Source organism: Buceros rhinoceros, unplaced genomic scaffold (assembly GCF_000710305.1).
Source record: "Buceros rhinoceros silvestris isolate BGI_N320 unplaced genomic scaffold, ASM71030v1 scaffold13856, whole genome shotgun sequence".
Taxonomy (NCBI): Eukaryota; Metazoa; Chordata; class Aves; order Bucerotiformes; family Bucerotidae; genus Buceros; species Buceros rhinoceros.
In genome coordinates, this window is record NW_010418161.1 from 1,402 (window position 1) to 15,899 (window position 14,498).

The following is a 14,498-nucleotide window of genomic DNA, read 5'->3' on the forward strand; positions in this document are numbered from 1 at the left end:
AAGCAGAGACCTGTTCTTGTTCATAATCTTTATTTTTAATTTTAGTAAGAACTGTTTTAAAACACCGTCTCCAAAAAGTAGAAAATGCTACATAAAAATACAAAAAATTACCTAGTCACAATAAAAATGCCTAAAAATGTATTTTTCAGGTAACTTTTTCCTCTATGGTATGTGACAGTCCATCAAGTTTTTGGGCTGCTGCTCCTACCACTGCCTTTTCTATCTATTTATGTCAATTATATAACTGAGTTTATTCCAATTCTGTTCCATTTCACACTATTATATTCTACCACCTAGACACTCTCTTTGAAAGAAACTAAGAAAGACCATATTAATCTCATGTGAAAAGACAACTTTGATTTTCACAAAACATAGGAAAAGGATTCTTCGAACAATTCACAAGGTTATTTCTTAAATCTTTGTCTGCTGAAAGTTCAATTGAAAAACAAAGACCCTACGTGAACCAAATTCTATTAAGATCAATAAAACTGAACCGTACAGAGTTCATCCCAATGTCCTCCCAAAATACAGAAATGCAGCTGGGCAGTTGGAGATCTCGCACAAATCTTCATCCCAACTGCTCAGGTGGTTTCCAGCTGTGTATTTACATCGGTTTTCCGTCTATTCTTTGGCATCCCCAATCCCGCCAGCAGTTATTGCAAAGGTGGCTTCGTTCTCGGGCATCTCAGGGCTGGGGGAGGAAAAAAAAAAAACAAGAAATGTGTGGTTTCTCCCTGTTAAATGCAGTTGTGAAAGAGTTCCCCAAACTCTGTTAAGTATAAGCAACCTGGAATACTTCAACGTCTTGATGTGTATACTGTAGAACGTGATTAATATTATCACGGTTGGAGAATGTGAAATCCACCCCTTGGAAGATGACAAACACAAGGGAGAGAATGGAGAAGGTGCCAGAGAAGGAAAGATTCTGTCCTTTCAATTTCTTAGTTCCTGACCAGAAACACTGGTCTCCCCATGCAGTTCCACTAGTGCGATTTTTAGTGACTTGTGTTTGCTACAACTTCCTGGGTAAAGTGATACTAATTGTGTCAGCAAAACTTAGTAATTTGATGGCTCTGGAATTGTCCTGAAAAGGGACCACCAGTCTTACCAAACTATTTGATGGTGGTCTTTAAGAGATGAGTATCCAGTAGGATTTATGCTGAAAGATTGTGTAATTTAATGCATGCAATATGCAAGATGACTTTAAGTCCGTTAATTAATTCTGATTTTCTCCCAACTCACCCTCCAGAATCGTGGTTAGTTTGAAACTGAGAATTGGCTGTCAAGCTATTAAGTTTCAGTAGCAGGATGCACTTTGCCACCGTACAGTTGCTCCTAGTACGGCTTCCTTCCTGTGATTTACCTGTCGTATATCTTTGCAATACGCAGCTCCCCTCTCCCTTTCCTCAAACTAATCCTGGTAGTTGAAGCATGAGCAAGGATGTGGCCCCCAATGGGCTTTTTTGGGTCCGCCTGAAAGCTAAATCAGTGAGAAAATTGTGGTGATTCACTGTGCAAATTCCATAGGTTAATACTGTGATTAACTGTCAGATGAGGCACGCTGAACTCAGTAATGAATAATAAATAGGTAAAGAGATAAAAAAAAGGACTTTAACACACTTGCCACAAGACAGGATGTTCCTAGTGTTCAATGCTGGAATAATTTTTCTTTCATTTAATTCAAGAGGCTGAAGAAATACACACCTTAAACTTCATATATAAGCTGCTCCAAAAGAAAATGGGGTGCTTTTTCAATGCATTTTGTGGCTTGTTCTCTTCATTCAAGTCACAGTGGAAGAAGCCATCATGCCAGGCAGCAGATAAACATAAAAAAGCTCATTATGAAAACTGAGAGAAACCTATAGGTGTCATCCATGAATGATTCATCATACCAGAGGGACCAGTGACCAGTCTGAACCTTGATTTTGGTGCCTCTTGCTCCATACATCCGTAGTTCTCATCTCTGTTAAATATGTAATACAAAAGAGAAGATTTTTTTTTTTTTAAGAGAGAAGAAGTATCTTACGTCATAGTTGCTCCTGGATCAGCAGTCATCTGGTTGGTCACAAACACAGCCACATTATATTCTGGAATAGAAAATAATGCAAAGAAGGTGGAAGGTGGACTATATCCAAGCAGAATTCTAAAATATTTTTCCATCCATGGTAAAAGCAAGGCTGCTGCTGAAGCACTCAAAGTTTCAAAGGAACGAAAAGCAAATATTGCAAATATTGGCTGGAGGTAATCAGGAGATGGCCTAAATTTTCTCCTGTGTGATTTCAGCTGTAATACTTATGCCAAAAATGAGCACTTTTCAAAATTCCACTGAACAAGGCTTTCTCAGTTTCCATCTTCTCTGTTGGCTCCCTGCCCTCGGCCCCCTTGCCTGTACTTTTTTTCTTTTTCTGCATGAAAAAAAACATTTATTCATTCCTCATCAAAATTTCTGAGACATTTTTCAAAGAGGAGGAACGCTATTCATCCATTCTGTCATCATCCCTCAGAGCACTGCGAAGTACTGAAGTACTGGGAATGAGGCAATGGGCATGGCTTTTTTTATATCTCTATGCCTTCATCCTTTTTTGTGTTCTTCAAGTGTCTTGTATATTTAGACTGTCAAAATTTGGGGAAGACAATTTCTTTTACTGGATATTAGTCCAGTTCTACAACCTATTCTCTTATTTAGGACTGTCCTGGTTTCAGTTAGGACAGAACTCATTCTGTTCAGTGATTTCACTTTCCAGCTCAGTCTTTTATAAGCAACAGCACTTTCTGAAGCTAACGGCATGTTTTTGCAGATGTGTCTGCTTCAAGAATTGATAATGTTTGATGTTTACAGTTACTGCCAGGGACTGGCATGCTGAAAGGCTCTTGCTTGTACTCACTCCTGTGCAGACCAAGGTCATTGCTAAATCCACCCACGGTGGGGGTGCAGTAAGTGAGAGGCCGCATCCACAGGGAGGAGTGGACAGGACAGGTGATCCTAAACTGACCAACAAGGTGTTCCAGCCCATAGACGTCATATTCGGTATAAGCTGAGGGGTCACAAGGGTCAAGCTCTCTTCTTCAATGGCCTTTGTCCAAGGAGGACTCTGTCCATTCTGCCTTCTGTGCATCTCTGCATCCAGTTCCCGAATCCAACTCCCGAATCCAGTTTCCATCTGCTGCTGAGTCTACTCTGGGACTTCCCCAGTGCCTGCCCACAGCATCAGTGGTGACACTGACTTGTGATTGCCATCAGTGGGGTTTGGTATTGGTTTTGTATATATTTGAATTTATTTCATTTTATTATTATTGTTTTCATTAAAGCAGTTTTAGTTTTCCAGTCTCTTAAATCTCTCTCCCATATTCCCTTTCTCTTCCCCTTTGGGAAGGGAGAGGGGTTAATAGTGAGCAGCTGTCACTCGTCTAGTGGCCAGACCAGCACTAACGCAAGACAAGGACTTCCCTCAACAGTATGTCTAGGATAACTCTAATCATTGAATAGTTTTAAAGACTCCTTAATCTGCCATCTTGAAAGAGTGCATTATCAATTTGAGCTTTTTGGTAACTGACAGAGGTGTGAAGTGAGGAAAGAGTCCTGGGCCAATGCCTGATTGACTATACACTCAGACTATGAGGTGCTCGTGCTACCAACAGTTACTGTTTCAGTAACACCAGTCTATGTTTTCCCAATTTTGCAGTGTTTCCCTTACCTTCAGATATTTTTTGGAGCCTTGACAACATCTGAGCTAGTTTCTGTTGTCGTTCAGCCAACTCTCCACGACCACTGAAATCCACACGGAAAAGTGCCATTATGGAGTCAATGATCTGCATTGTAATTATGGTAGATAAATAAATACAGTGAAGGGAAATAGGAAAAGGTGTTCTGAAAGCAATAAGCATTAAAAAAAAAAAGTCTTTTACCAATAGCTTGAAGATACCAGCTTCCTCATGGAACTTAGCTGCTACGTAGTCAAGCAATTCCATCTGATGTTCACCTGGTGGGAAGTACAGTGGCCAAGTGAAATTAGGGCCAGAAAGAGCTCTGAAGCAACAAAAGCCTGAATTTTAAAATTCCACTTTAAATGTCTGCGCTGTTTATATTTTCACTGCCAGCAGTTTTAAATCCAGCGCCCAGTAACGAGTTGCCTCTATGATAACCAGCAGTGCCTGTGCCTCTCCAAGTTTTCCATTTGCCCAGCTAACAAGACTTCTTAGTGAAAAGCTTCACAACAAAACTATGCATGAAGACAACTTTTTCTTGTTGAAAAGCAATACAAACCTTTGAATTTCATGTTGAATTAAATGAAACACAGAAATTGTATTAATCATATTATTCATCTTCAAATCATACTCTCAAAACAAAAGTCCCATTTAAAACTTCCTTGAAGTTTTAACGCAGTGTCTTGTGACAGTGTGTTCAGAGCTGTCCCTGTAAAGTCCCATTCACAAGATCATAGAGAATTTCTCAACAGCATTTACAGAATTATCTTGCATTCAGGCAAACATGGTTACGTTAACTGATGCTTCTCTTACTAAGATGCTATGCTGACACTCATACATGGCAGAGTTATTCACTTAATGTTGTGGCAAAGTGCAAAACTTTGTCGTTTAGGCAGGGCAGTCTGCTCAGTGTACACCACCAGAAACAGAAAATGGAAGCAAAAGTACAACTTCCTTTGTTAGCAGGAAAACATTCTCTATGATCCTCAGTGGGCAACCTCAGTTAATGGACTAAGAACTGTTAAAACAGGAGCCTTGGAGAAAAATACAGATTTTGTGCTGGTTGCAATGGTCTTACTAGTATATGCACGTGCGTACAGCACGTTGTCAAGTACTGCATCCTGGTCAACATTGAAGCGATCAGCAATGTCACGGAGACGGTCTGGTCGGCTGACATTAGTCAAAGTTAAGGACTTCTTTTTGCACAAAACATGCTCTGAAAATAATAAAACTCCATTCCAAAACAGAACTATGGAAAACCAGAGAAGAATATTTATTTTGATCCTAGAGAAGACTGACTTTTTCTCTTCACACTGTCCTACATACCCTAAAGATAGATTAGGGCTCACGATGAGAATTGGTTTGTGTTTAGGGTTTGAGGCAGGGGGGGTTGACATATGGATATCTGTGCTCTAGGAATTTAGCTGTGAACTAAACCTATTTATACACAGTCTACCACAGATACGAAGTGTTAAAAATAGTGTTCAGTACTTAGATGAATTTCTCCTGAAGTAAATGGAATATCACTATCTATCACCTGTACCATTATCAAGAAAGCATATGAGATCTCAAAAAAACCCCCTCCCATTTAAAATAAAATCTGTATCCTAATTCTAATTTTTTCAGGTTGGATGACATCAAATGACAGAGACAAAAGTCACTGCCCTGAGGGCTGCTGCACACTGTGCCTCTAGGCTTTCTGGGTCAGTCATAACGTTTTACATGTATGAAGCTATCTGGAGCCTCTTACTTGCTTTCAACAAAATGAACTGACTTTCCAGTGCATCCTACCTGCAGCTTTTAACAGTCCAAAGGATACAAAGTGTTTTCAGTATCGATGAAGATAATCTTTCCACCTGTGTAGCCATTTGGTCCTGGAAGCTGAGCTGTCACTACAGTGAATCATAGAAGATAAAAATGAAAAAAGTGGCAAAAATATTTTCTTACTCCCTTTATTTTTTTTTTAAATAAAATACGCCTGCTTATCCATATCACAAAGAACCACCAGTTTTAATCAATGTGGAAATCAGGAGCATCTCAAGTCTTACTGCCAGCTTGAGAAGAAACTCAAGCCACTTTTCTTGACTGGAGATCAGGCAAGACTTAATGAATGATATCAGAATTGTGTTTTACTCAGTACCATCACTAAATCTGTATATTTTGTATTGGAAATAGGTAAGGATATTATTAATAAGTTCTTACATACAAAGCAACCTCTTAATCCTCTGCCCAAATTCATTAATATTGATTTAGTAGGGTTTTTTCCCCAGCTGTAACTCATATGACCAAAAATTCTTTGGATATGAGTTTTTCCTGATACACAAATAGTTACTGATTGTGGGTTTAGTCTCTCTGGAGTGAATAATCTGAAATACTCAATTCAGTCGTAATCATTCATGCAAAAGGGTATGACTCTGCTGACCATTAGACTGTACGTAACAGAAGGCCTTATTTTTCCAGAAGGTGCTAGAATTTCCTTTATAATACAGGGTTCATTTAAGGGAATGTTTGCCCACTCAGTGTCGGTAGCTATACTCCAGCATTAATAGTTACATTAGTTATTATTTACTACTATTTACACATTGTCAGATATTCCTGGGAAATCAGAGTGCTGCTGTATTTGGCACTGCCTGACCATGGTGACTGCCAAAGCCTTTGTTTATCCAGTTACTGTCAGCCAGTAGTATCCTTTCAGTGCCCTTGCAGAATGTCATATTCAGCAAAATCTCTTGAAAACAGGAAATTAGGAGTTTTTCAGAAGGAGTCTTGCCTTTTCCCTTTTCTAAGCAATGCCCCTGTCCGGCTGTAACCCGTATTTCTGCTCTGCTTTTCCAGATGGTGTGTTTCACTGGTGTCTCTTAAGACAGTCCATTTTCTTCTCTCTCCTTATGGCAGTACTTACATTGATGTGAGCAATCATTTAAATGAGTTCCCTACTCAAACACAGTTAATGAAGGCAAGACTCACTAAGATCCGTTTCACGTCTTTCTAGAGATAAAAGATTCTGACTGGTCTCTATGTGTTTCACACTGACACAGTTATAAAGAATGGATTCCCTGAGAAGAAACAGCTCTCTCTCGTAAGGTAATACACCTACCACAAAGGGTGTGAGATAGCTGGGTTTTGCCTGTCCGGAACTCTGTTAAATAAAGGAATAAAAAGGTCAGGGTTCCTTCTTCTGAGGTACTGCAGTTAGAAATACTCTTACTTACAAAAGTCACCTCTATCTCTACCTTTTTAAATCGTTTAATCCCAATTTATAAATCATTCTCTGTTCAGTAGAAACGTTTTACATAAAAAGCAAAATCTGAAATGCTTTAATTTGATCTGCTTGACTGCTAAGGTCATTTATTCTTTTCTGTGTAAAAGTTAAAACCACACGGCACCTGTGGAAAAGTGTTCACTGAGGGAGGTGGGGAAAGCAATGAATGATTCCACTGACCTTGCCCAGTTTTGTTTTCAGTAAAATGCTCAAGGAGAAGCTTATGAGTTTATTAATCTCATCATATCAAGTCATGTTAGACTCCAGTTTAACTTCTAAAGGGAAGAGTACTGTGTTTTATGAACCCTTGTTGAAGTGTTAACAACTAACTGATCAAATTTACTATAATAGTAGCTTAATTGCATTTCCAAAATCCTTTACAAAATGTAATGCATCCTAAGTGTCCATAAATAAAGCACCTGTTTGGCAGCTTTGTTACTGGAAAGGAACACAGATTGCATCAGGGAAATCTTTCCTGGGTGACACACTAGTAATAGTACTAATAATGCTCTGTTGGACTGAACCTGCACACCACAAGTCTTGTGATTACTCAACTCAAACTTAGTCCGCCAGCAAATTAAGAGGAAAAACGGGAAAACACTAAAGAGAAGTGGATTTTTTCTTCTTGCACTCATGCAGGTCCTCATCTTTCTGATTGCAATGTGGTAAGTTTGATAGAAGTAAGCCAGCTTGATTTAAAAGCTAAACTAAGTTGCAATTCCTGGTTCAGTAATACTCATTTAATGTAGTTTTCTCACCTCCAAAGGCCTCGGTGATTGCCATGCTTTCAATCCCACCACCCAGAAGTTTACTGGAGAAAGGGAGAGGATTATGATATAGTTAAACACACAAAATCACAAGGGGAAAGTAAAAAAGAGAAATTTTTCCTACTTTACAAAAAGTTATTTCTGCCCTATAGCCCTTCACTTGATGCATTAAGTGCAGGGCACTAAATGGTCACCGATTCATAAAGAATTAACTCTGTCGTAACCTCCCTTTCCTTGTGCAAGAGCAAGATCTGTAGAAATTATTACTGGAAAGAAAGAAGAGAGAAAATACCTTTGAAAAGGCTATATTCAATAAAAATATCTCAATGAAGGTCTTGAGGTCTTATAATTTTGATAATTTTGACCTGAGACCTGCAGGTCGTTTGACTAAGTAACTGAAAAAATGAATTTCTGGATGCAAACCCTTGTTTATTTACTATACAAAGTTGAGTCTCCCCTCGGAAACAGAGTTGGTTTTGTTGCTTTACTGCTACAGGCATCCTTGAGTCATCTAGGTACATGTCCTAGCTGAATATTTATTCCTTTATATTTTTGTGCTTCATTAAAGACAATAAATGTGATTATTGGAACAATTTGGACAAAGGAAGAATTTAAGCAGAGATAAGCTTACTCAAATTCCTGGCTGCCAGTACTAATATGAAACACCATCCTCCGTTTTTCACTGTATTCAAAGGCGGTCAGGAAGCCTGGTTCCTAAGGAAGACCAAAGAGAACGTAAGAGGTTTATTTTAGTTTTAACCTGAAGTGCAGTAATCCACACAAATATCTTCTCTCCACCCTAGCCTCATTTACACAGGTTGGGTATGAAAAGCACCCCAGCATTTGTCTGGTTGTTGTAGAGTATAAAGTATTATCCCTTTAGAGTAACGAGCAGAATAATTTTCAAAATTATCCTGATGTGGTGAAAAAGAGAAAACTTGCACAGCATTTTGGAGAGGCTAGCATAAGTTTAAACTATCAGGAAAGTGATTGGCTTACAATAAGCTTGTTTGCGGCTTCTTTAATCTTGTCCACTTTGGCCTCTGAAAGCCCCTTTACATTGCACAGTGCCCGTCTTGTGGTCATCTGGATTCCTTTGATCGTGCAGATCCCAACTGACTTCAGTTTTTTAATATCTGCTACGTTCTGTGAAAAAAAGTTCCCTTCTGTGAGTACTCGTGACAGTAAACAACTAGAAGGCAAAGTAAACCTTTGTATTTTATTACACTTTCATATGCATGTGTATTTAACCAAGGAAGAAACAGATTCACAGTAAGATCTTCGTTACGGAGTTTGTGACAGCAACAACAGAAAATTTTTAGAAACTTTGGTGTGAGGCTTCATATGCAGAGACTAGATCCTGGTGCTCCTGAGAGAAAGGTGTCCTGGCTCCTGCTGTACTTTCTTGTCCCTGTTCAGTGTCAGTCTTTCTATATCCAAGCTGGTAGTAAAGAAACAGTATGGTTTATTGCAGATAGTGTGGAGCCCAACCTAGTAAAGCCCATAACACTCAATCTGTCCTTGGTCCCTTACTACAGATAATCCCTAAACCAGATAATCTGATCGTGGATAACTGGGAGCTGACTCACAAGGATTGTCGGAAGCTGACTCTTAACTGCTGTGCTGTGTCGGCATGTCCACAGAATGTCCAGATTAAAATACACGTATCCTCCAGATGTGACCGACACTTTGGGCTGGAATGAACTACTAGAATTTTTCATAAACTGGGTACAGCATGACTTCAGTCAGCAACCTAGTGACACATTTGATGACCCTGAGATCACTGGAAACTTACAGCAACAGATTACTCAAAAGAAAACATACTATGTAAAAGGTGTGGGATAATACTTCAATTTACCATTTCCAGCCAAGATTCTTCTTTGAAAAAAACTATGAAATGGATGTATCATCTATTTATCTAGAGCGTGTGGATGCACAGTACATAAGAAGGGAGCTGGGTTATGCAAGAAATTAGTCATGTTAATTTGGAAGCTTATTTCTGATCCCGTGGTATGGTTTTTTTCATTATTACATTAATAGGGATGGGTGAGGTAAAATCAGTCATGAATAACTCTTCCACCCAAATGCATATAAGAAGAGGAGGGCCATGAAGATGATCAGGGGTCTGGAGCACCTCCCCTGTGAGAACAGGCTGAGAGAGAAAGAGTGGGAGGGACTCTTTTTCAGGGAGTGTAGTGATAGGACGAGGGGTAATGGTTTCAAACTGGAAGAGGGTAGATTTAGACTAGAGGTAAGGAATAAATCCATTACTGTGAGGGTGGTGAGGCACTGGAACAAGTTTCCCAGAGAGGCTGTGGATGCCCCATCCCAGGAAATGTTCAAGGCTGGGTTGGACGAGGCTTTGAGCAGCCTGGTCTAGTGGGAGGTGTTCGTGCCCATGGCAGCAGGGTTCAAACTAGCTCATCTTTAAGGTCCCTTCCAACCTAAACCATTCCGTGATTCTATGACTGAGCTGTTTTGTTGTGTTTTTCTACTAAGAGAACAGACAACTGCTGCAAAGATCATTTTTCCAGACCAAAACTCTAAATGCATTACCCTGCTTTTGCATTTCTTCAGTGGCTCTGCCTGTCTGATCACATCAAACTAGGTGCTGTTCGGCATTACGAGTCTTGTGTGGTAGACCTGGTTATAGAAGTTCTTGTTCTTTCCTGCACAGAAACACCTTTCACCAACACCTTATGTACCAACCAAGGCCCTAGGATACAAACCTCCTTAGAATGGAGTTCAATACTATGAAGTGTTCAGCACTACTCCTGGCTTAACATAGTGTCACCCCTGCCTGCCCCCTTACACCAGCTGCTGGTCCTGATCCTGTACAGCCAGTTGTGTGCCTCTGAGGTGCAAAAGGGAGCAGACTCAGAATTTACAAAAAAAAAACCTAAACCACATTTTTTGTTGTTATAATTTTTGGACTAATTGATTCACAAATCCAGTTCACAGGGTGGCTACAAAAGCAGATGTGCCAGGAGAAGGGACATAGCATGCTCTAGGGGCAGGAACACTCAGAAAAGGCTGCAGGGTCACAGCGCCTTAATTCCTACCAAACTTTTGTACATCAAACTACGGCCTTGGTTGTGCTAATCTGACTCTCTTTGGTCACGCTGTCAGGTATAGTAAGTATTTCTCTCTCTACTCCTAGGGAATAAATTCTCAACCCACAAAAACTCTTTAAGCAAATAAATTTAACAGATATGGGTCATCATATGTTCACACAAAGATTTTATCTGGCACAGCTGAGAACAAAAACTTCCCCTGGAGTGTGGGAATAACCACTTGGAAGGAAGAGGAAAAAAAAAGAAAAAAGACAGAAAAAGAAAAGGAGCAGGAAACCCTTATTAAGCCAGATCAACCTTTATTTTCAAGATCTTTCATACCTTAGTATGGATATTGACAAGCTGGTACAGCTCCCTTCCAGCTCATAAGATCAGCCTCTTCGGTCAACTTGCTAAATTTATGATACAGGAATTTGTGTCTTTTTCCTGTGTTGCCCCATAGTTAGAACTCCCAACCTCATGATCCTTCTTCAGAACTCTTTAAATCTATCAATGAATTGCCAATAAAAAGATGACAACAGTAACACTGGTGACATGCTGAGCCCAATGACTGTAGTGCTGACTAATGCTGTCCCGTTGCGTCTGTGCCCTCCCCATCTGTATCTGTCTGTAATCATTTATATTAGAGTTAAATCTTACATTACTTCAGGCAAACACAGCTTTTAGTTTTGCTTCTCTAACACTGAATGAAATAGGGTTCTGATCCATGAGCCAGTCTCCTGGATAAACATATAATAATAGTAATTCAAATAAACAGGTGATGTTTACATGTTACGAATGATGATAATGACTATAGGAATTCGTCTTTGATGAAGAAAGCTAACCACTTATTTCTCTAGCTCCTAATGTTTTCCTCACTCCCACTCTACCCCCTTCACCAGCAGGCTGAAAATAGTATAGCAACCATTGTCACAGTGTAATTTCACAGGCACCAAAAATGCAGGAGTAATTACAAAGATTGGCAGGAACAGGAAGTAATCTATCACACAGTTTTCAAATAAATTAGCAAGTAGTTGGTTCTTCAAGTGTGCTGGGTGCTAAATACTTTGAATATCTTGCCACTCTATTTAGGAATCTGTCGGGAATAAGATTTTCTGAAAACCTGTCTTATCTCCAGAGGCAGCATTTGTCTTTACATGACTGATGTAGAATTTATTGCAAGGGGGAATCTCTGTTTTTTCTATCAACATGCATATGCTTGTGGAAATAACTTTACATTATCTTAACATAGACAATTCTGTGTGGTAAAGTCATTGCTAATACTTACTATTCCATGCTTCTGTAGCAGGTCTATATCCTGAAAAAAGGATTCCTAAAAAAAGAGCAGAAATAAAAAATTGCAAATATTTGTAAACATTTAAATTATCTTCCCTAATAATACAGCAGTTGTTGGACTACCCAAATAAGCAAAGCCATAGTGACCCAAGAAGGTCTGCACATTTCCTGTCACCTTCTTCATAAAGGGTATCTTCACAGGCACCAATCCTCTGCTGTGCTAATAAAACTTGCGCTACCGTCATGATCATCTTGACTTTTTTCTGCCACAATTCCTCAGCCTTTTCAGGCTGATGACCATTCCTTGGAAGCATAAAATTGACTGATAGCACCCTTGCATTTAATATAGAAGTGTAAAACATAAAGAAATAATTATAATCCCATTAAAACCCGTGCATAGCTTTCGAAGGGTTAATGAAGAGTACTTGAAAAGCAAGGCTGTACAGGAACTGAGAATGAGGTTTTCCTGGTGTTAGACTGGAACAAAATTTAAAATGCATTGAACTCCCTGGTAATCTTTGTGGACCTCCTGTCTCTCTGTGGATCTCATAACACTATCAAAATACCTTCAAACAAAACTTGCCGCACAGATTTTTCAATCAACTGTAAATTTACCTCATCATCTTGGTATCCTGGTTCTTCTTGGACTACTTGATCCTCCATGGCCTTCATTGTGCAAGAGCAGGCAATAAAGTATTGATCACTACTGGGAAATGCAAACACAGATAGCGCTGGGTTGACAATAAATGAGTAAATGGCAGTTCTTGAACTACAGAACCCTCTCAGTATGCCATCGCATATGGATTTAAACTTGGATTTAGATTCCAACTCTACCAGACCAAAAGGAGAAAATCTAGCTTGTTATTCTCAGATGAACTCCGAGTTTGGCTAGAAAGGATTTAAGAGCTATTAGGAAAAAAAGATCTCATTCCCTTGTGAGAATCTTGGGTCAGAGATGAGTTTGGAGGTGGGAACATTTCAAACAATTTATCATTAGTGCAATTTATTCTGGTAAGAAAGTGAAAGGCAATCTCTATTTTTAAAACAAAAGTCATCATAGTTGCAGACAGCATGGGTAATGGAAAGGCTATGCAACATCTCAGCTTCCACATATTTACGTGACAGAAAGCCCACAAAACAGTGCCACTGAGAAGGCTACAGCTCCTTAGTCCTGCATCTTTAGAGTAGACTATAAAGCTGCATTTGTTTTCAAGTTCTTGCGGGAGTTCAGAATACCTAATAAATGCTGAAGATGTGGAAGTAATGCCTGTAAAAAGCATGCTTGCATTAAGAGAATAAAAGAAGGGTAATAAAAATCTGAGGCTTTTATGATGCAAAAACATGTACAGAGAGTTTATTTCATGGTTTTTCACAGTTAACTTGCCATGTCTGTTCTCCGCTACAGCATTCCTACAAGCAAGGCCTAGAACCAGAATGGGCACTTACTGCTAACGTGGTTAAATAAAAACCAAAATATGAACTCCTTAAATTTTATGAATGCAAGAAAAATGCATACAAAGCAGATCCTTGGAAACATGATCTTATAACCTGCCCTGTCATTTCTGTGGTTTTGTAAACAGATATGTTGCTTCTGTCTCAGTTGGGAGCTTTCCGTCACTGTTGCAGCTGTGGCTGATCAAAAGTTTTGTAAACTGTCTCACCCAGATGTGTGTGTATATATATTTATATTTGCTTGCTCATCCTGTTAATAAAATCCATGAAAGGTAAGATGGCTTTATCATGGAACTACAAGATGGGCTATGTCTAACAGAGGACAGGATAATTTTGACTAAATATCTGCAAATAGCTTTTTTCTGCTTCCAAATGGATAGTTAAGGTCTGCCTAATTTGCTTAAAAGAATCTTGTCTATAGGGAGGATAGGAGAAGTGAGAAAGGAAATATTATAATTTTAGAATTATTTTATTTGGCTTTTGGAGTGAAAACACGATGGAATCACTTCTGTTAGTATTTAATCAAAATATTCCTATAAAATCAGCTGCTTCTTATAATGTCAGGATATATTTCACTTCTGTTTCAGAACTCTGGCAGTTATGGAGTGAAAAATCATGCCTTCACGTCATACCTTATATCAGTCAGAAAAGTAATTACAGTAAAACATTAATTAAAGAATACTTTAAGAGATTTTAACACCCCTTAGCTTCAAATACTGAAGAAAGAAAAACAAGTAATGTAAGACATTACAATTGTCTTACAATCCCCTTGTCCATTAAAAATATCCTCTCGGAATGCACCCAATGCTGCACCCCAAGCACAGCTGAACAGGTCCTCTCCTACTCCCCATACGTAGGCTACTGACACCTCACAGCAGAAAAATGAGGCAGACCCGTGCCGTCCTGCGGGCTACACGGGAGAAATGGAGAAATTATACCACACCCTACTAAAAGCTTCAGGGA

At 39.2% G+C, this 14,498-nt stretch overlaps 1 protein-coding gene across 1 annotated transcript; it reads right to left on the minus strand.

The window, feature by feature from the left end:
- Nucleotides 1-621: 621 nt before the first annotated feature.
- Nucleotides 622-12,755, minus strand: DMC1 (DNA meiotic recombinase 1). The gene is made up of 13 exons (XM_010138428.1): nucleotides 12,699-12,755; nucleotides 12,076-12,120; nucleotides 8,734-8,880; nucleotides 8,366-8,448; nucleotides 7,726-7,778; nucleotides 6,803-6,844; nucleotides 5,525-5,597; nucleotides 4,784-4,875; nucleotides 3,907-3,980; nucleotides 3,696-3,810; nucleotides 2,027-2,087; nucleotides 1,364-1,480; nucleotides 622-691 (listed from the first exon to the last, which is right to left on the minus strand). The coding sequence occupies exons 1-13, from the start codon at nucleotides 12,753-12,755 to the stop codon at nucleotides 622-624; spliced, it is 1,029 nt and encodes a 342-aa protein (XP_010136730.1).
- Between the last annotated feature and the right edge of the window lie 1,743 nt (nucleotides 12,756-14,498).

Coding starts and splice junctions, on each gene's coding strand:
- DMC1 (XM_010138428.1), bottom strand. CDS start 12,755: ATGAAGGCCATGGAGGATCAAGTAGTCCAAGAAGAACCAGGATACCAA. Junction 8,449..8,733: donor AAGCCGCAAACAAGCTTATT/GTAAGCCAATCA, acceptor GGTCTTCCTTAG/GAACCAGGCTTCCTGACCGC. Junction 3,811..3,906: donor CTGGTATCTTCAAGCTATTG/GTAAAAGACTTT, acceptor ATTACAATGCAG/ATCATTGACTCCATAATGGC.